At 46.3% G+C, this 20,736-nt stretch overlaps 1 protein-coding gene across 6 annotated transcripts in view; it reads left to right on the forward strand.

The window, feature by feature from the left end:
- Nucleotides 1–713: 713 nt before the first annotated feature.
- Nucleotides 714–20,736, forward strand: part of HLF (HLF transcription factor, PAR bZIP family member) — a 50,428-nt gene continuing 30,405 nt past the window's right edge. Inside the window, exons 1-2 of one of the 6 annotated variants that reach the window (XM_038547795.1) lie at nucleotides 714–864; nucleotides 4,947–5,282. In XM_038547795.1, the coding sequence (XP_038403723.1) occupies nucleotides 5,087–5,282 (196 nt within the window). In that variant the 5' untranslated portion in view covers nucleotides 714–864; nucleotides 4,947–5,086. Of the gene's footprint in view, nucleotides 865–1,841; nucleotides 2,451–2,578; nucleotides 2,761–3,076; nucleotides 3,212–3,571; nucleotides 3,793–4,946; nucleotides 5,283–20,736 lie in introns of those variants that run through there. The other 5 variants (XM_038547791.1, XM_038547790.1, XM_038547793.1 and 2 more) reach the window with 5 other exon arrangements.

Raw genomic sequence — 20,736 nt, forward strand, 5'->3', positions numbered from 1 at the left:
GAATCCCTCTCCTCATACAAGTACCTGTGTCACCTTCATCTATGCATTTTTGCTCTTTTAAGACTACATTGAAACGTTTGCATATGTCAGGCCATAACCTATTACATTAGAATTATGTCTTATATATCTTTTTCTCCCCAGTTCCAGCATAGTTCTTGGCATACAATTGGTCTTCAACAAAAGTAGGTGGCATTAGCTGAAATTCTGATGTTTTCAGAATTTGGCTAAAATTTGAAACATCATCACACTATCTTAGAATGTTACTTTTTCATTATAGTTTTAGAGTGAAGAGAACTGTAGAGGTCATTTGATCACAGCCCCGCTCAGAGGGGAAGGGATTCGCTAGAAGTCACCCTGCCTGGGGCAGTCTGTGCTCATTTGTGGCCCTCCTGGTCTTCTGGCTTCCAGGGGCCTTCTCTCTTACACCTCCCTCCTGGGGCCTTCAGGGAAGTGGAACCCATCCAGAGTCCACCATATTCCACCTCAGACAGCCTTTACGAAGGTCTTTGTGTCTCCTTGAAAGAACATTTTCTTTAATTTGTGTCTATTACTTCTTGCAGACTCTGCCCCAGATCATGCTACCCTGATCTTAGTGAGGAGATGTGGGGAGAGAGAAGACCCTGCCTGCCTGCCTGGAGCTCTTCAGGCCTGATGCCAGCGTCCGCCCCACGCAGGGAGAGGGCTCCACACACCAGAGCTGTGCAGCGCTCCAGCGACCCTGAGCTCCGAGGGCTGGAACCCACAGGGCCAGATGCTGAAGCCGCTGCTATGGCAGTGAAGACCTAGACCCTACAAAATTATTTTAATATTCTGCAGATCTTGAAACTTAAGCCGGGCACAGTCATCTGTACTCTCCTACAGCAGGTATTTCTGAAACCCCGTTTAGTGTGGGTGTGTGTCTGTCCTCTGCCCTCTACCCCAGGCAATGCCCTCCTGACAATGTGGGAAACCACTGACAGCACTCCCTCTTTCATTCCCTTTTTCACTTTACTTTTGTATCTCATTAGAAGTTCTGGCATTTAGGGATCCCTGGGTGGCTCAGCGGTTTAGCGCTTGCCTTCAGCCCAGGGCCTGATCCTGGAGACCCGGGATTAAGTCCCACGTCGGGCTCCCTGCATGGAGCCTGCTGTGTCCCTCTGCCTGTGTCTCTGCCTCTCTTTTTCTGTGTGTGTCTTAAAAAAAAAAAAAAAAGGAGAACTTCTAGCAAGTAGTTATTTTTCAATAGTTTTGGGGACGGGGCAAGAGTGAGAGGGTGCCAAGCTTGGCTGCGGCCAGGAGAAATATTTAGAAGAGTATTTATCTTGCATTCGATCTAAACCAGTCATTCTCAAACCTGCTGCTCATTGGAACCACCCCGGGGAACTTTAAAGACTAATGACGCCTGGATGTCAGCCCAGAGGTCTGATTTAATTGATCTGGGATGCAGCCTGAGCATCTGGGCTTATGTTTTTGTTGTTGTTGTTGTTGTTGTTGTTTTTAACTCCTCGGATTATTTCCATGTTGAAAACCACTGATAAAAATTCCTCATTCCTCTTCCTGCCCTGAAAAAGTGGGGCTCCCTGACCAGGTCGGTGACCCAGGAGATCTGGCAGCTGTCTCTTTACGGCGGGCCAGCTCTGCAGGGTCCTGGAAAATCCGCGCGCGCGACGACGCTAAACACGTGGCGGCGGGGCGGGCGGGGCGGGTGGGCGGGGCCGCGCGTAGCCCCGCCCCCGCACGCCTATCGGCGCGCGGTGCGGGCCCTGACGTCACTCTTGTCAGGGCCGCGGCACATGGGCGGCCGGATGCGCTGAGCCGGGCGCTGCGGGGCCGCGGAGCGCGGGGGAGCGGCGGCTGCGGGCGCGGGGAGGGGGGTGGGGTGGGACGGCGCCCAGCCTCGGGTGCTGGCGCGTGGGGGCCGGGCCGGCGCGGTGCCTTCCGCCCTTCTGCAGCCATCTGCATATTTTTTTTCTCTCTTTCTTTTTCGCAATTTTGAACATTTTGCAGGACGAGGGGTTCGAGGCAGGTGAGAGCATCCTGCCAGTCGCCGAGGAGCCCCCCGGGCACTTGGCGCGCTCTCGGGGGACCGTCTGCACCGGGAACCCGAAAGTTTTTTGTTTTTATTTTCCGATGCAGATGTATTTATAATATAGACAGAAGTATTTTTTTTTTTTTTCTTGTCTCCACCGCCTTGAAAGCGAGTACTTTTGGCAAAGGACGGAGGAATAAAAAAAAAAAAAAAAAAAAAAAAAAAAAAAGCTCAGCAACATTTTGGGGTGGGGGGGCGGCTGGGTTTTCTTGTTCTTTTTTTTTTTTTTTTTTTTTTTTTAAAGAAAAAAATCTTGAGTGCATCGCGATGGAGAAAATGTCCCGACCGCTCCCCCTGAACCCCACCTTTATTCCGCCTCCCTACGGCGTGCTCAGGTCCTTGTTGGAGAACCCGCTGAAGCTCCCCCTTCATCACGAAGACGGTGAGCGCTGCCTTGCTGGCTGCCCCGCTCTGGGAAGGAACGGCGCCCCCGGGGTCCCCTTCCCCGGCCGGGCAGCCCTGCTGGAGCATCCATCCCCTCCCTCCCTGTCCCCTGGCGCCCTATCCCTGCTTTGTTGAAATTCGAAGAGCTCACCCATCACCCCCCTCCCTTCCTACCAAACGATGAGTGAGATGGGGGGGGGGGGGGCGCGGAAATCCCCTCACTGAGCAGCGTTTAAAATAGCTCTGGGTCCGACCCAGGCGCCCTGGGTCCCGGGCCAGCGGCGCAGGTGGGAGTCCTAACTTGACAGGTCAGTGTTCCCTAGCTTGAGGCTCTCCCGCACGCAGAGCGAAGCCGCCGGGCGAGGGCAGAGCTCGGCGGGCTGGGAGGACACACCGGAGGGCCTGGCCCGGCTCCGTTGCTGGCGGGGCGCGCGGGGCGCGGGGCGCGGGGCACGGGGCGGGGGGTGGGTCTCGCCGCGTAGCCTGGGTCTCGGGATCCGGCTACTGTGGCTGTTACTTGGCATCCGGAGCTCGCGAGGGGCTCGCCTGCTACGGGGAATTCAAAAAGCGGGGTGGGGGCTGGGGCTGGGGCGCGCGGGGCGCGCGGGGCGGGGGGCGGGGGGAGCGGTCTCTGGGCGGGAACCGTGCGCACCTCCAGCTCTGACACTTTCCCCGTGCACTTTTCCTGGTGGGAGGGGAGAGCGGAGCAGGCTCACGTGTAACCGCGCAGGAGCCTCCTCTGGCTTGAGCCTTTTCTTGGTAAGTCCCAAACCTCCCCCAGGCCACCTTGGCTGGAGCGGGAGAGGAGGGGTCGGGCGAGGAGGCGCGGGACCGAGCCGGTGCCGCCAGGGACTCGTCGTTTGGGCTGATGCGGTTTCAAGCCTTCGATGTCACAAGAGCAGATGCGAACCTTGCGGCTTAGAGTGTAAAAGTCTTTGAAAGATCATTTGGTTACAAATAGCTTGGGAGTACGCATCTTCTCTCCTAGCGGGGTGGGGGGGGGGGGGGGGGGGTGGAGGGACAACCTGTTGCATTGCAGAAGTTGAGGGGTTTGGTTCGCCTTCTGCAAAGCTGAGCTTCCCTCTTAACTCTCCTTTAAGGAGTAGCACTTGGGAGGAAGGTGCTGCCTGCAGTCTTTTGCATCTGTGGGTGTTTCAAGTCAAATTCTCAGGAGATGAGACTAGAGGATTAGAATGGATGGCAGCGGAGGCTGTGTTTCTCTGAGGAAGAAACTCAGAAGCCAGATTCCCTAATCCCAGATTCCACCCGCGCCTGAGTACTAGAATGGGCAAAATCCAGAGCAGTGTTTAAAGACGTCCAGGGGTGAGCGGTACTTGCAGGTAGGACATAGCTGCATGCCTCCATCATTAGGTATGGAATCACCTTTCCAATAGCTGTGCTTTTGACAGATTGCATACATGTATAATTTTTGTGAATTGGATCACACTTAAGCCTTTGGAGAAGAGGAGGGGAAAAAAAACCACACAAAAAAGAAAACCCCCTTTTGTAAAATACAGGGTGCCCCAGTGGCTTTCTAAACAAACATATGTGGGCTGAGGAAGTTCTCAGTTTTTTTCCTCTGCCAGTGTGAGGCATTGGTCGAGTTCCTTCAAGTCTTAGAGCCTCTATGTTTTCATTTTAGATGGGAATAATAGCTATTTGCAGATTTATTGTGAGACTTTTGGAGATTATATGTGGAAAGAGTCAGGTATATAATAAGTGCTCAGTGCACGGTTTCTTGCCTTTTTTTTTTTTTAAAGATTTTATTTATTCGAGAGAGGGAGAGAGAGCAAGAGAGAGAGAAAGAGCAAGCATGAGTGAGATGAGGGGCAGAGGGAAAAGTCCTCTTGCCCCTCCCTCCTTGCTGAACAGGGAGCCTGATGTGGGGCTGGATCCCTGGACCACGGGATCATGACCCAAGCTGAAGGCTGAAGGCAGATGCTTACCCGACTGAGCAACCCAGGCACCCCTCAATGCATGGTTTCAAAGGAGGGTGGAGAGTCCCTACTTTACCAAAATTAGAATCCCCAGCTCACTGGCTAAGTCTGAATGACCTCATATTGTTACTGTAATGAATTTCCTGGAAGAGAAATCATGCCTGGTTATTGGCTGTTTTCTTAAAAATCACAGCAATTGTATGTAACTGCAGGTGTGACTTTCTCACCGTAGATCTAAATTATTTGTCTCCTCAAATCACGTTCTTCAAAATGCATTCCCTTGTTTATATCCTAGATCAGCTTGTAGCCCCGTCCCAAGGACTAATGCTTTCTTTCCAAAGTAAATAGGAAGATGTTGAAAAACAGGCAGAGATCCATGTCCTGTCTGAACTTTTAACTCTAGATCCACAAAAGCCAGCAGCCAGAGAAGAAACCCTGGTGTTTGTGAGAACATTTTGAACGTAGGGTTTTGTAGTGGAGGCTAGGAGGGGCGATTAAAGAAGCGACACTTTTTTTTTTTTTCTTTTTTAAAGTCCAACTTTCCCCGTTTTCTGCAGCATTTAGTAAAGATAAAGACAAGGAAAAGAAGCTGGATGATGAGAGTAATAGCCCGACGGTCCCCCAGTCGGCGTTCCTGGGACCCACCTTATGGGACAAAACCCTTCCCTATGACGGAGATACTTTCCAGTTGGAATACATGGACCTGGAGGAGTTTTTGTCGGAAAATGGCATTCCCCCCAGCCCATCCCAGCATGACCACAGTCCTCACCCTCCTGGGCTGCAGCCAGCTTCCTCCTCGGCCCCCTCGGTCATGGACCTCAGCAGTCGGGCCTCTGCACCCATTCACCCTGGCATCCCGTCCCCGAACTGTATGCAGAGCCCCATCAGACCAGGTAAATTCTAAAAAGATTCTCCCTTCAGATGGGGAAAAGGGTGAAAGGGATGGACGGGATGGGGGCAAGGGGTGGGGAGAAGGCATGGATATCTTCACAGTCTAGGAGACTGGCCAGTTCTGAAAGAGGAATCTTGTGTTTTACTCACAGCCCTGGTTGTCCCACATCAGTGATTATCTGTATGTTCAGGAGAGTCAGCTACATGCAGATTCTATGGACCTACCTCTCAAAATTCTGATTTTTTAGGTCTGGGGTGAGGGCCCAGGAATATGCATTTTAAACCCCGGGGACTACTGATGCAGCTGATCCAAGGACTGCAGTTTAAGAAACCCTGGCCTACAGTGAATGGTTTGGATACTGTAGGCACCCACCTCCTCTATTGCCCCTTGCCCTCCTTCCCCAAATACATAGATATAAGATCTTGCTGAATGATGCGAGTAGACCCTCTCCAAGGCTGTGGCTCACCTACATTCATTTTTCTCTCACCTGAAGGGAGTGTGGGGCTGATCCCTTTTTCATCCTTTTCCTCTTGCGATTGCATTGATTGAGGAATTGAATCTAAAAGCACCTCTTATGGTTTAGCGTGGTTTAGCCTTCTTTGGGGCCAGAACCCCATTATTCCTATAAACCAAATTGTTCTTACTTTTTTCTTTTTCATTTCCATGTATGTCAAAGCCCACAAGGTTGACTGTAAGTGGTGGTGAAATATTACATTAGAAACATCACCTGAAATGTCCAGTACTTCCAAACCCACTGCTCAGTGCTCAGCTATAAACACTGGTTGAGGTGGCTCAGCTCTGGCTTCATGCCGTTAACACTGCAAAGTGCAAAATGAACGGGAAGAAAGCATTTCACGTGTACAGGTGACCAGGAACAAAGATTCAGCCGGATAAATTGTCAGGAAGGTCACCGAGCTAAGGGCCTTTGCTGCAGGGGAAGGCAGAAAGCAGGACAATGGGGGACTTGTACTCGAGATGATTACTGAACTCCGTGTCCTTGCCTCACATAGAATTTCTATGACATGCAGAGTGAGATTAAAATGGAAGGAAATGATTCAAAGGAGGAAGAGAACACCCCTGCCTTGAAATATTAGTCCTGGAGTTAAAGTCTTTCTGTGCTGGACTCCCCCCCCCCCCCATCTTTGAAACCTACTTTGAATGATAACTCAAGGCCACTGGCTGGAATGGAATTAAGTCTTAACCTCTGACCATCCCAGGAGGCCGCCACAGAAGCTGGGCAACAAATTCCTTGATGTGACCCCAAGCTCTTATTCCTTGGACAGGCCATGGTTTTGTGTCTTCCTAGGTACAGATAATCAGTGAAATAACCATTTAAACCAAGGAGACAAACTCTGGGAAACAAACTAGGGGTGGTGGAAGGGGAGGAGGGCGGGGGGTGGGGGTGACTAGGTGGCGGGCACTGAGGGGGGCACTTGACGGGATGAGCACTGGGTGTTACTCTGTATGTTGGCAAATTGAACACCAATAAAAAATAAATTTATTATTACAAAAAATAAAAAAAAATAAACCAAGGAGAAGGGGCTGGAGCCCCAGTGAGAAGGTACCTGGTATCTCAGTCACTGCAAAGAGACTTAACCACTTTGTGCTTTAGAAAGTGATGTAACCTCTCAGAGCCTCAGTTTACCTTTGTAAAGAAGGGTATAATTTTTATGGGATTGGGTTATTGTGAAAATTATACGTAATACGTATAAAGGGTCAAATGACTAGCAGTAGATATTCTTTTAATGAGAACAGTTGTCATTGTTGTATCTGTGTCAACTTTTATCATTGATTTTAATTGTCTTCTGAAATATGTTCCTAAAATACTTAGGAAGAATATATAACCCTTCCCACTTCTGGAGAGAAATATCAAGAGATTTTGGCCAATATTTATTGGATTTGTGTGTTTCATCCTTAACTCTTATACTCAATTGACAGGTATTTCTCTATCCCCTGGCAAATGTGAGTGCCATGTTTGAAATACTGTATTTTTCCCCAAAAGGCATGTGAATATTGTATGCTCACATCTTGGTTCCTACTGAGAGTTCAGAATCAGGGTTTGAGATTTGAAGGCTTCCTTAGAAGCCATTTGTCAGAACTTGCTAGAATCAGTATTAATAACTCTCAAAAACTTGGGGTCCCCCAATCCATGATAAAAGACTCCTGGTTTTCAGCAGGAAGTTTTGTTTGGTCACAGCGGAAAGGCACTAGGATCAAAGGGGGGCACCAGAATCTAGAAATAAGCTCTTTATTTAAATGTCTTTTTTTTTTTTTTTTTTGGTAATGGAAACATACTTCAAAATAATCTTCTTCTTTGAATTGAAAACTCAATAATACTCTTAACAAGAAGGGGAAAAAAAAGTTTAAGGGTCTTCTTTAAATACCAAGTACTAAGACAATAACACTCTGTCATAACAACTCGTGTAGTGTTGGTCATTATAAAGATTATAATGCAAAATAAAAATCTAAGGGTATGTCCCAAACAAAACTAAAAAGGAAGAAAGTTCTTGATCCTTCTGTGTAATCACAGTGGTGGCCAGAATAGAAATACCAAGTTAATCTTGAGGAAAAGAAGTCCTCAGAAGGGAAGAGCACATGTGTGGCCTTGAGCATTCTGGGAACTGTATCATTTCAGTCTAGGTCAAGAGTTCTCAACCTTGGCACTGTTGAGGTCTCACGTAAGTCTTTGCTGTGGGCCACTGTCCTATGTGTTGTAAGATGTTCAGCAGCATCCCTGGCTCCTAGCCCTTAGATGCCAGTCATGCCCTCCCTGCCCCTACCCTGTGACAAGTAAAAAATGTCTCCAGTCACTGCCAGATGACCCCTGGGGGCAAAATCACCCTTGTTGAGAACTAATGATGTAGACTTTCAATTTGGACAGCAAAATCTAGGCATAACTCAGGATCTTGCCATGCGTGCGTGGATGCTTTTTGCCTCCTGTAATGTTTTCTGGCAAAACTTTTGAGAAGGTCAGGCGACATTAGGTTGCCAAGAAGAAATATAATGTTAATAAGAGCACAGTTCTATGCTGTTAGTTGATAAAACTATGACATTGGGCAAATCAGGAGATAATTGCAAAGCAATTTCATTAAACATTTGTTTTCTATATTTGCTCAGCATGCATCTTTTGAATTATGCTAAGTAGCATTGTGCCATTAGTGCTACCTGTCTGGTTGAAAGGAAATTAAGCCATAAGTTGACAACGAATGTATTCCTGGGTCTGCCCCAAATGTGTCTTGGAATGGCCAGTTGAGCATTCTTATGAATTCTCTTACGGCTTACTGTGACTGCCCCCCAAGCCCCTTTCCTGTTTGTGCACCCATCCTTACTCCTCTGTCTGATCAAAGAATAAATCAAATATCTGAAAAAACACAGTTTTCTTTGAAGAACCCAGGGATCTGTCGAAACCTCCTGTGGCTGGCTATTGGGTGATGGCTAAGCTTTCTGGGCTGACACCTTGATTCAGGAAGAGTGGTGCTTGCTGGATGCTGTAGCCACCTGCACCGTCTTCTCTGTCATCCAAGGTGCAACATTTTGGATGGCCTCAGGTCAGCAGAGATGGCAGGAGTCATCCTGACCACTTTGATGTTTGCCTTACAGATGCTATCAGAGATAGTACCCGGGAGTGTTCTTCTGGAGGTATGCACTGGGTACTGGAAAAAATAAGAATCTGTTTGCCCAGAGAATTGAGCGATTGCTTTAAGGACAGCAGTCCCTTTAGGGAAAGTCATCTGTAGCAGACAAAGGCAGAGTTATTTTTAAATCACATGCTTGTAAAGCCAGATTTGAAATCGTTTCCTCTGGTGGTTTTTCTTTGAATAGCTTGGGGGTGTCCTACCACTGTTAGACCCATATTCAGCTGAGAATTAAGAAGGCTGTCTTTCTAGTTCTGAGCACAGAGTCGGGGTCATGATGAAGGCTGGTTACGGAGCGAAGTGAAAACCCTTCCATGTGGCGGCGTGGGGGAAGAGGAGGGCGTAAGTGGGTGGCAAAAGAAGAGTGGGGAGGTGGGGGAGAACCCATTGTACCTTTGCAAGATGGAATTTGTGCTCTGTTTCTGCTGACCTTTCTTTATAATCAGATTTTGGTGTGGAAGGAACATGCTGGCCATGGGATCTGAGTAATGACAGAGGGGAGTTCTATGCTGGTGTTTCTGGGATTTATGGGCGGTCCTGCCCAGGCAACAGGATTCTCTTGCTTTTCTCAACATCATGAGATGAAGCTTTGGTTTCTCCCTACCCTTAAGGGTGTGCAGTTCAATATTTTCCCATCCAGCACACTGATAGGTCTGCAGGTTGGGAGCATCACGATTGATAGTTGCTGTGCACTGTGCCTCAAGCATCTTGGAAGTGTTTTGCATTTGTTGGGATCAAGGACATCATGAAGGGGAGAGAGTCAGCTTTCTTCTGGAGGCAGGCAGACTTTTTTCTGCTTCTTGGTAGAGTTGACCTTCCCCACCACACCCTGTAGAGGACAGACTTGTCCTTTTCTCTTAACTTTGACCTGTTGTGACATTTCCTGGACGGTAGTTCCTAGTCTTCTGGCAAGAGGTTATTTTCAGGTAGGTATGGAGGGCAGGGTGGTGGTTAAGAGCATCAGCTCTGGGCCTGGGGGCTTGGGTTCACATCCTGGACCTACATTGGTCTGCTATGCAACTTTGTGACAATTTCCATACCTCTTTAAGCCTCAGTTTACATCTCAATAGTGTGGAGATGATAAATAGTCCCCCCTCCCGTGGGGTTTTTGTAGGGTCAAATGAGGTAGCACCTGACAGAGTTTGGCATGGTGTGTGGCACACGAATACTCAGCCCCTGGAGCTGTTGTTCTGATGTCAGTGGCATGGGAGCAGGGAAAGAACTAGACTGTATTCCCAACCCCCGTTCTCCATTTAGGGATTTGTTTCATCCAGTCCCCTTCTCTCTGCAAAAATAGGACATGCTTTTTTTTTTTTTTTTCCAGCATGCCCAATCCTTCTTCTGTGTAGCCTGCTTGACTTTGCTCCTTCATTCTGGGTTAGGACAAGTGACTTCCTGGTGTTAACCCAGCAGCATTGCTTCTGGGTTAGCAGCTCCTGTTCTGCCAGTGTGGAAACAGCCACTCGCTCAGTGCCCAGCACCGTTCCCCCCGCCCCCCCCCAGCTCTCGTGCGAGCCCTGGCAACCCTGGCCATCTGCCTGTGTGACCGTGTGCTTCAGGCACGTGGCTGTGCCCTGATGAGCTTGCCCAACTCTGGGTGGTGTGCTGGCTTGCTTCCGTCCCCCACCCCAACCCTTGCTTCTCCTCCCAGGCGAGCCACAGCAATTGCCAGCAAGAAATTGTAATCCTGACCCTGGCATGAGAAAGCTGAGCCCTGTAGGGTGGTTCATATGCCAGGGAAACCTGCTCTGTCCAACATTGTAGCCAGACCCCAAACTCGGCCTTCTCTCCTGCCCGTCTGCCCAGAGGCCCTGTCTTCTGTGCACTGCTGTGGCGGGCAGGATTCCTGTAGGCCAGCTCCTGCCAAGGGTCTTGGCAGAGTGTTTCCAGTTGAGCGCTGTGCCTACCAGACTAGAAAAATAGCAATATGAAGACAGAGCTAGGTGGGGGAGAAAGAGGTGGGCAAGGTGGGAAGTGAAAGGCTTTGATAACATCCTAATGTAGAAAGTGAGAGAATGAAAAGATAGCAGTGATTTATTAGGCTTCTCTTGATCCTCTCCTGCAACCACACTGATCACTCTTACCTGGGAGTCATTTTTTATGTCTCAGCAGTGAAAATGGAAGGAAGAGGGAAGTAGCAGGGGAAATTTAGGACTGAAAAAACATTGGGAGAGAATATGTGAGAGAGAGACCGCGAGGGACAGGGTCTGCATTTGATTCTGTAATGGAAATGGTTGAGAATATCTTTCACTTAGCATATATCTGGTATTCCTCCAGCAAATGTTTTGATCTGAAGCCACTAAACCATTGTTTTGGAATAAACTTAAATTTCCTGAAGACCTAAATACTTGCCACAATACCCATCGGAATGGCCCTGTCTGAGACAGCTTTGTATGGGCAACAGAGCAGTGTCTTAGAGCTTACGGTCCAACAAACCAGCCAACCTGGGTGTGAATCATGACTGCCGTGTTTGCTCATGATCTCCAGCAGGTTGTTTAAATGATCTGCTTCTGATTTCCCATCTGGAACTTTGGAATAATCACTGGATCTGCCTCATGGGGTTGGTGAAGATCCCGTGAGCCAGTGCATGTAGAGTACTTGGCACAGTGCCTGGCACACAGTAAGCGCTCAGTAACGGTTCGTAACTGCTGTGAGTGGCAGCCTCATTACCATCTGATGTCCTTTCTCCTAGGAGGACCTAGCATTGGTCTCCTGGTGAGTCTGCGTACTTCCCTTCCCTAGCCCATTAAGGCCTCTGGTCAAGGAATTTCAGTTTCTCCTCTGCTCCTCTACATTGTCTCACTTGCTCCTCTCAGCCTCTGAGTTTCAGATAACCTGGGGTAGCTAAGGGTAACCTGTAATCATTCCTCCTTGCTCGTGAGGTTAAAAACCAAAACAGACAAAATGTAGTTCAAATAAGCTCCTGATTAGAAGATTTCTCCCTGACATATTTGCTAGTAAATCAATCAGTCAATGTTATTATTGAATCTTTAATCATAGGCATTAGTGATTATACTTAAAAGCAATATAAGGACCTCGGGAGTCAAGCCAAAAGGCATACTATGGTGCCGGAGGAGGAGAGCGCTCTAGTTCATCCTCCTGCTTATAAGCAGTATTTTACAGAAATATTCCAGAATAATAATTCCTCTTTCCCCCCAAATGGCTCTGTAATGGATAGATCCTTACTCTTTCTGCACCTTCCTTTTCTCGTCTACAAGGTAACATCTTGGTTGGGTTTGTGTGAGCTTTCTAGAGCTAATGTGCACAAAGGGTCCAGCATCGCCCCTGGCACATAAGGGGCAAGCCTTGATCACAAGTCAGTCCCGTTACTCTTCACTTGTAAATGATGGGAAGGTTAAGGAACAGCAGAGGAAGTTTTAGGAGCCACTGGACTGTCCCCAGAAATAGCGTCAGCTTTCTCTTTGTGGTGTAACCTGGGGAAGACAGACCAGGGTACAGTTAAGCTTCTGATCTCAGAGAGATGGCAATTTAGTAGGGAAGGTAGGATTTTTAGATAAAAGGATGAGTGACAAGACAGAGTGGATGTCCTTGGTGCCATACGATGGGGACAGAGGCCTCTGATAAATCTCCTGGAAAGAGGAGGTGAAGAGTAATCAAGAAAGTGAGTAAAATGTTTAAAAATAAATAAAGGAGGAGTGCAAACAATAAGAAAGCCCCAGACCTCACAGGAAGCAGCTACTGCCCCGGGTAAGAGTTCCTGAGGCTAGACCCTGTGTTGGCTCTGGGAAGGAGAGGTGGAGAGCCAGAATGCTGAGTGGGTGGTGGTGTGGCAGGGTTCTAGAGGCAGGAATGCCCTCGGGGTGTTTAAGGAACAAGGTGTAGATCCAGTTTGGCTGGGGCAGGAGATCCGTATGAAGGAGTCGGGGAGATGAGTCTAGAGAGGCAGGTGCCAGGCAGGCTGGCAGCTTCATGAATGCCAGGCTGTGGCGCTTGAACTTTATCCAGTAGGCAGTGGGGAGCCACTGAAGGTTTTCGAGGAGGGAAGTGGCATGTGGACATTTCCACTTGGGTTCAAGGTCGGATTTGAAACGTTTTTAGATACTTCACAATAGTTTCCTGTGGCAGAGCGGGACTTCCTTATTATTATTATTATTATTTTGAAAATAAATACTCTCCCTTGAACATCAAACAGCTTTTGCAAACACAATGTTCTAACGATCTAGAGAAAGTAATTCAAAAACACAGGGTTTAGGTTTCACTTATGAAGCCCATCATTTTGGGCTTTATGATTTCAGTGATTGGGGGAAACACTCTTTGGCAAGGAAATCGTTTGAGGGATTTGAATGGTTCAGAATTTAGAAGTCCAAAAGCAGGCCTGGTCTCATAGGAGGAGAAAAATAGATTTTAATAAACCCAACCCATTAACATTCATCATTTTTTAAATGCCTCTTTTATAGGCTGACTAGGTTTGCAAACAAGTGTATTGAACTGACTTCTGAGTGTGGTTTTTTTTGGTTGTAGTTCTGTGTATATATACGTATGTGAGAAAAGAACACGTTAATGTCTCAGTGATACAAATAGTACTTGATTATAAGGATTACCTGCAGCAGTAATATCCAGCTAAAAATACTTAGCCAAGTTTCTGGCCAGCTTATTAATTTTACTCCTGAGAGACAAAGGAATCTTTATAGTCTTGCATTCTTGAGTCCTGACCTTGTATTTGTGGCTTCCTTCTTCCCTGAAACCGGAATTAATTGTGCATCATGCTTAGGTATGGTGGATATGGTGTGTGTGTGTGTGTGTTTGTGTGTGTGTGTTGCATTGGGAATGGTGCTACAGCAAAGGGGCTTTGTGTTGTGGGGACAGGGTCTAGGGGATGAGATGGGGACGCCAAATGGCACATGCGTGAAGTGACTTGCCCAAACACCCCTGAAGTATACTCTGATATCAAGCCAAGATTACAGAAAGCTGGAGGAGTTGCCCTAACCCAAACCAGTTAACTTAAATAAAAAATAACAGTCAATGTGTGCAATTTCACCTCCAGCTATGTACAGTAGACAATTACAGGAGTGTTGGCAGAATTGAGTGTCTGTTGGGGGAAAACCATACAGTGCTTGTTTCTGTGAAATTGGCTTCTGGTAGATACACACTCCGTGACTGAAGGTGGAAATTCCTAAAATGTTTGTTTTCTTTCTCTCCTGACTTTAACAAATATCGTTGCTCTCAGCTCCCTACCCATCGAGCTCATAATGGGAATCCAGTCTCACTTTCTGTCCTGAAAAATCACCAATTCCGCTGTCACACAAGGTTCCTAAAACTTTTGTTTTTAGAAGTTTAATCTGGGATTTTTTTTTTTTCATTACTGATTTTTGGAAGAATGCTTTGGAATTTGGGGTCTTATAATGAGAGATGGCTTGTGGCTAATTAAACCCCTTTCCCTCTCAAATCTTGCCTGGGAGACGTAGATTCCTAAAAACAATGAGTGCATGCTGCAGAAAGATGCTCCAGGGAGCTACAACACTAAATCATCTGTGACAAAATGTTCTCTTAGAAAGTGGGATTGCATAAATGGATCAGCAAAAATAAGTGCTTTGGCAGAAAACTCCTTGAGTGGGGAAGAGCAATGCTTTCTTTTCTAATTAGCTCTGAGCTTAACAGTCTGATTTGATGTCTTTGCTACGGAATCTAGGCCTGGACAGCAGAGCAGAGAAGGAAAGTCTCGTTGCTGCTCTGTCACTGCCTCTGCACTTAATGGAAAGAGTTAAGAAGCGAGGCTGTCCATTCATGCACAATAAATGCCTCTTGAATTGAATTGAATTGAATGGGAAAAGTAAGGTTTGTTTGGGGAAGGATGCCACCTGGCCCTGACCAATGGGAATCCATGCTGTAAACCAGATGAACAAGATCATCTAGAAATGCAGTAATCAGATTACCCAGCTCAGAGATCTCAATACCCCAAGATATGAAGAATACTTCTAAGGAGAGTGGCAAACAGTTAAATTCCATCTGCCCTGAGGATTAAACCGAAGACTTAATTCACCTTAGAATGGATTCATTATGCTGTGGGCTTCGTTTGTTAGTATCACTAAGGTGATTATGGAGGCTTTTACTAGAGAAAAGTTTAAAAATAGGATGGGGATCTTGGATCCAGTCAAAATAATATTGCTTTTAAGAGACCAAAGGCCACTGTAAGATGTAGAGAGGAAAGAGTGATGATATAGAACAGGTAAAGAGAGAAATAAAGCCTTGATAGACTTTCTGAGGATACATTTATAAAACTGATTGTATACGAATTTCATAGAATTTATTTCATTAAAGTTGATTTCTTTATATTAATACATTTTCCCAGGAGACATAAGTGTCTTTTTTTTCTGATAGAATCTAGCCTGTGTTTATTTCAAATAGCCAATGACCACCTGAAGGATTTTTAAAATGATATTTATATGTGTCAAAAAATAAGTATTTTTTAGCATTGCAAGTGAAATTTACTCAAACAAAATGGGCCATTTAGTGGCATTTAGTTACTGGATTCCTTACAAGTTTGAAGATGAATGAAATTTCACTACTACAAAAACTAGATGTGAAGAAGCAATTTAAATTTATTTATATTCTGTTTCTCTTTCTACCTTTAAGCTTTCCTGATAGTCACATCCCATTGATTCAGATTTTGTGATCATTTGACCTTTAATTGATTAAACTGAAGTTTACATCTTTATTGTCTTTATGAAGAAGATATCACCAAGCAGATTAATTATGCAAATCTAGTCCTAGGCACATTTAACTTATTTGAGTACAAACTAGTCTTTAAAGACCTTACCTGTGTGTATATAAACTGAAACCAAAAGCGTATGAAACCAGAAGTGTATGGGTTCATTTACGGGCCATCGGAGAGGATGTCTTAGACCAATCCCCAAGGATGGTGTTGGGTGTTTTTTTTTTTTCTCCTTGATTTCGACTAATGAAATCATCATCTATTGGAGCAACTTTCTCTCATTCTTCCCCTCTCTGCATCAAAGGGCAGCATAACATGGTCATTAAACCTCTGACCTGAACTTCAATCTTGGCTCTGTAAATCTTCTGCCTTTGTTTTTTTGCTCTATACCAGATAATTCCTGGAGGAGTAAATGAGGTGATATATGCAAAGCCCTTGAGCAGTGCTCAGCATATGAGTGGTAGCTTTCGTCACTTGGATCTGTATTCTATTCTTTCTTCTCTTCCTCTGCCCCCAACATCACCGTGTGGACACTTAAGTCAGGGAGAGCATCTTGTGCTCCAGCACCGATGGCCTGGAAATGGCTCCCCACCTTCCGTGTCGTTGTAGGGAAGGATGAGTAATGAGGCACAGTGGGGCTAAGAATCCTGTGTATTGACTTCTGTAGAAAGATCTACATCACCTGGGAGTTCTGGTGTGGTCCCTCTGCTTTCTTGGGTGGCTCTGCTAAGAGATGGATGCTCCACAAGCCAGGGCTGTGTCTTTCATCTCCATCCCCCTACCATCCTCTGACTCTGTGGCTAAAAGACCTTGAGGGGGGAGGATCCCTGGGTGGCGCAGCGGTTTGGTGCCTGCCTTTGGCCCAGGGCGCGATCCTGGAGACCCGGGATCCAATCCCACGTCGGGCTCCCGGTGCATGGAGCCTGCTTCTCCCTCTGCCTGTGTCTCTGCCTCTCTCTCTCTGTGTGTGACTATTGTAGATTTAAAAAAAAAAAAAAAAAAAAAAGACCTTGAGGGGGGAAAGGGAGAAATGGAATTTATGTACATTTCTTTGGGGGTTTTCAAGCCTTTCCCTCATGCCATAAGATTTATGAGTTGGGCTTCTCTTTGGTGACACTTTTAGATCACGTGTTGGAGAACTAGCAGCCTCCTAGTTGTTGGTGATGAGTTGTTGGCTGGAGGAGAAGCAGGGCGGTAGGTCCCCAGTGGTAGCCGACTCTCTGCTCTTTTGCCCCTCCTCATGTAAATCCCTTGGAGGCTTTCTTCTTAACTCTCGCTATAAGATGGAAAAGTAGCAGGGAGGTCTCCAGATAGGAAAAATGGACCCTTCTTTTGAAATGGAATGGGAACGTGAGGAAATTGAGAAAACCAAATTATTTGGAAGAAAAGTATGAAACTAGTTTTTACACAAAGGAGATGATGAGAATTTGATTAATTTAAGAATTGGGATTAACCTGATATGACTTTGTTTTTTAACCAGATTAGAGATGTGGAGTTCTTGGCATAGGTCTTGACATAGTACTTTGTGTACTGTACATATGGGTGTGGCAGGATAAAGCTTTTCAAGGTACAACAGTCCTGTTTTAAGATTAACAAAGTACATCAAACTAAGCAAGATTTCCCCCTCTTGATTCCAGCTTAAAGCTCCCTGCACATATTTTTACATCTAATGAAATATCTCTGTGCTTCTATAAAAGAGTGGGCACAATGCTCCTAAGTTTAAATCAGCTAAATGCATAGGAAATCATAGCAATACCCATTATGTGTTAAAGCCAGGATGATGCTAAGCATTTAATGGAAGAGGTTGTAGGAACCAGCTCATATTAGAAATGATGTTGGTTCCTGGAGCTTAGTCTGCTCCCAGGAGGATTGCATATTATGGCTATGTCGCCAAAGTACGTTTTTTCTTTTCTTCATCAGCCCTTCCACTCTGATTACAGGCAGCTTAAAAATAAATTTGGGCACGTCTCAGTGGCCAAAAACCATGGAGATCAGGATGAAATCATTTTTAAGGCAGAAATAACAAGCTTTGATAAAGATATTCAAAGAAACACAGTCCTAATAGCACGAGCATGTCACGGTTGGACCCCTTAGGCACTAGATTAAATTGGATTTGGAGTCTGAGGTCTCCTGAGAACCCATGATACCTTGAGCAAGTCACTTACATTTTGAGCCCCTCCCCCACCTTTTCTAGCATGGTCTGTGGCAGCCAGTCACAGGATGATCATGGGGTTAAATTACATTAAATGGGCTAATCCGTGAACAGACCTGGGATCGTGCCTGTTCAGTTGTCACTCAGTTTTCATTCCAGAGTGAGAATCTGTTTTTTGTTTTGTTTTTTTGTTTTTAAGGTTTTATTCATTTATTTGAGAGCGTAAGGGAGAAGCAGACTCCCGGCTGAGCAGGGAGCCCAAAGTGGGGCTCGATCCCAGGACCCTGAAATCGTGACCTAAGCTGGTGGCAGACCCTTAACCTACTGAGCCACCCAGGTGCACTAAGAATCTGGTATTTAAAGATTACTTTCTAAAAGGTACTTGTACTTCAGTGTTTGGACTCTTCCAGATTTCTGTGTTGTTGGGCTGAGTCTTTGCAAAGCCTTGTGAAGCTTCTTTAGTTACACTAAAAGACCTCTTTTATAGTCCCAGCTATGCTATTAAATATCTTAAGTGAGTGGTCAACGTCTCTTTGGGTTTTACTCCTTCATCTGTAAGATGAGAATAACCTTCATTCTTCTAATTTATAAGTATGTCATAAATATGTTAGCCAATTAGAAGATTGACCAAAGTAAATTCAAATTAAAGTGTGCATTAGGTTAGCATTGTTATTTCCATTAGGTTTTAGGTGGAAGGGGGAATGGGGGGATGAGGGTGCCTCAGTGGCTCAGTCAGTTGAGCTTTTGCCTTCAGCCCAGGTCGTGATCTCAGGGTCCTGGGATCGAGCGCAGTATGCAGGGAGCCTGCTTCTCCCTCTGCCCCTCCTCCAGCTCAAGCACACCCTCTCAAGCTCATGCCCTCTTGCTCTCTCTCAAATAAAATCTTAAAAGAGAAAACATGTAGCAGCAGTTTGAAGGTAGGCCATTTACAAAAAGCTCTGAATCTGAAATCCACCAAATCGAGGTTCTAGAGCAAGTTGGCCAGGATTGGGTTGTGTATTCCTGGTCACAGAATGTCTCAAGGCCTCTGTTTTCTTATCTGTAAAACATGGGTGCTATTTTTATCTCTGTGACTCTGTTCTAAGACTACTATGAGCTGGAAGACTAACATTCAAATTTTGGTGCAAAAAATGCAGAGCCTCGGGGTGATGGTACTGCTCCCAAGCAAGCAGATGGATTAAGAATCTGACATTTTGCCACTCATAGAGAATGATGGCGTTTAAAACTAAAGCTGAAAGGCAAAAAACCATCTGACACATCTGGAAAAAAAAATGCAACAGTATTAAAGCTAGTTTCTTCTTTAAAAATGGTCTTCATTCTGAATGGGAACCCCTGGCTTCTCTCTGGTATTCAGCATTCCCGAGTAACCCTGAAAGCAGGTTCTCTGGCTGGAATTATTGCTCTAGGAGTTGGATTTTTTTAGCAGTGGTTTATTAGCCAGACAAAATAATTTTTAAAAAAGAGAAAGGGAAAAATAAAAGGAAAACCCCAAGGCCCACAGCTAGCTCTTTTGAAGGGCGGTGGCCAGCTCTGCTTTTGGCTTGCTCCCCTGCATGTCTGGATTCAGGTTCGTAGGGGCTCCCCCTTCCCCACCATGGCAGTAGGTTTCACCTCCCAGCTGGCTGCAGTGGATTGCTAGGTGCCTGGAATGTCATCTTGAAAGACTCAAGCTTGGTCTGGACTTAGGGGAAAGAGTTCTGTGATGAATTAGGGATGTCTGCCATGGGCATAGGTGGGACAGTATTTGTGCCAGGTATTTGCTGCCCTTACAGAGCAGGTTGGGAAGATCCTGGAGTACTCATCCCTCCTCTGGGCAGAAGATCAAGGACTCGGGCCAGTGCGGTTTCTGGTGTCCCGGAAAAGTGTTATTCCAAGCTCCTGGCACATACTGTTTCACTCTCTGCGAGAGGCTTATTCCGGTTAGTTTGATAGAATGGAAGTGAAGTCTGTTGATTCTGCACCATGATCACAGGGCAGGAGTTACAAGAGGGACAGAAGTTACAAAACCAGCATCCCCATCAGGTTCCAGGGGATACTGCAGTGGAGGTCAGGCTTGGGTGGGGGCTCACTGCAGCAGCAGAGGCGGCCACAAACCACCAAACCTGGCAGGCTGTGGCCAGCAGTCCTGGCTGCAGATTTCCCTGAAGTGACCAGGGGGCTGGGCCCCCAGTCCCCCACACGGTGATTCTTAACGTTTATAGCAGAAGTGCCACCACCTTCTTTAAGAAGGCATCGGAGAATTTACTAGTTTGCTTAGGCTTGGGATGACCTTCTGTCATCCATGCTGATGGAACCGATATTCAGAAGTTTATATCTCTTCAGTTTTAGAATGAGCTTCATGTTTTTGTGCTGTTGATCTGCTTTCCTGGTGATGTTTGAACCTGTAATGCTTTCACAGCTCCCCCAGTGTGCTTCCCATAGGCACCCAAATGTCTCCTAGCTTTAGACCCACGTGCTGCGCCAGTGGAATAATAATGATCACATTTTATTGAGAAATTACTATGTGCTCCCTGGGGTCAAGGTTTCTGGGTGACAAGAGGTGGGTCCAGGGGTGTGTGAGGCAGCGGGGTGGTGGCTTTGAGGTTAAACATTGTCAGTGGAGAATCTAGAGAGTGGACTGAGAGAGTTCGCAGAGAGTGGACCTCACTTACTCTGCTCCTGTGGTTTTCTGCTGTTTCCAATGACTGCACTTGAGTTCTGCATACGATTAACTTTCAATTATCCTGAGGCCGATTAACTGGTTTGCAGATTAACCAAGGTGAAGGCTCACCTGGGCCTGCAAGGTGCGCATCAACTCAGCTGCTCCATAATTAGCTAGTTATAGCTGATTGCCTGCCCCTGGTCAAGGAGCCTGGGGGCTGGGCTCCTCCTGCAGAGGGAGGAGAGCAGAGGAGCAGTGATTTCTAGGACTTTCCACTCCCTTTAACCAGAGGAACCCATTGGTGTGTCAAGTCCTGCAGTCTCTAACATTGTCCCTGAGAGGTTCAGAAGCTCC

This window comes from Canis lupus, chromosome 9 (genome assembly GCF_011100685.1).
Source record: "Canis lupus familiaris isolate Mischka breed German Shepherd chromosome 9, alternate assembly UU_Cfam_GSD_1.0, whole genome shotgun sequence".
In the NCBI taxonomy this organism is placed as follows: domain Eukaryota; kingdom Metazoa; phylum Chordata; class Mammalia; order Carnivora; family Canidae; genus Canis; species Canis lupus.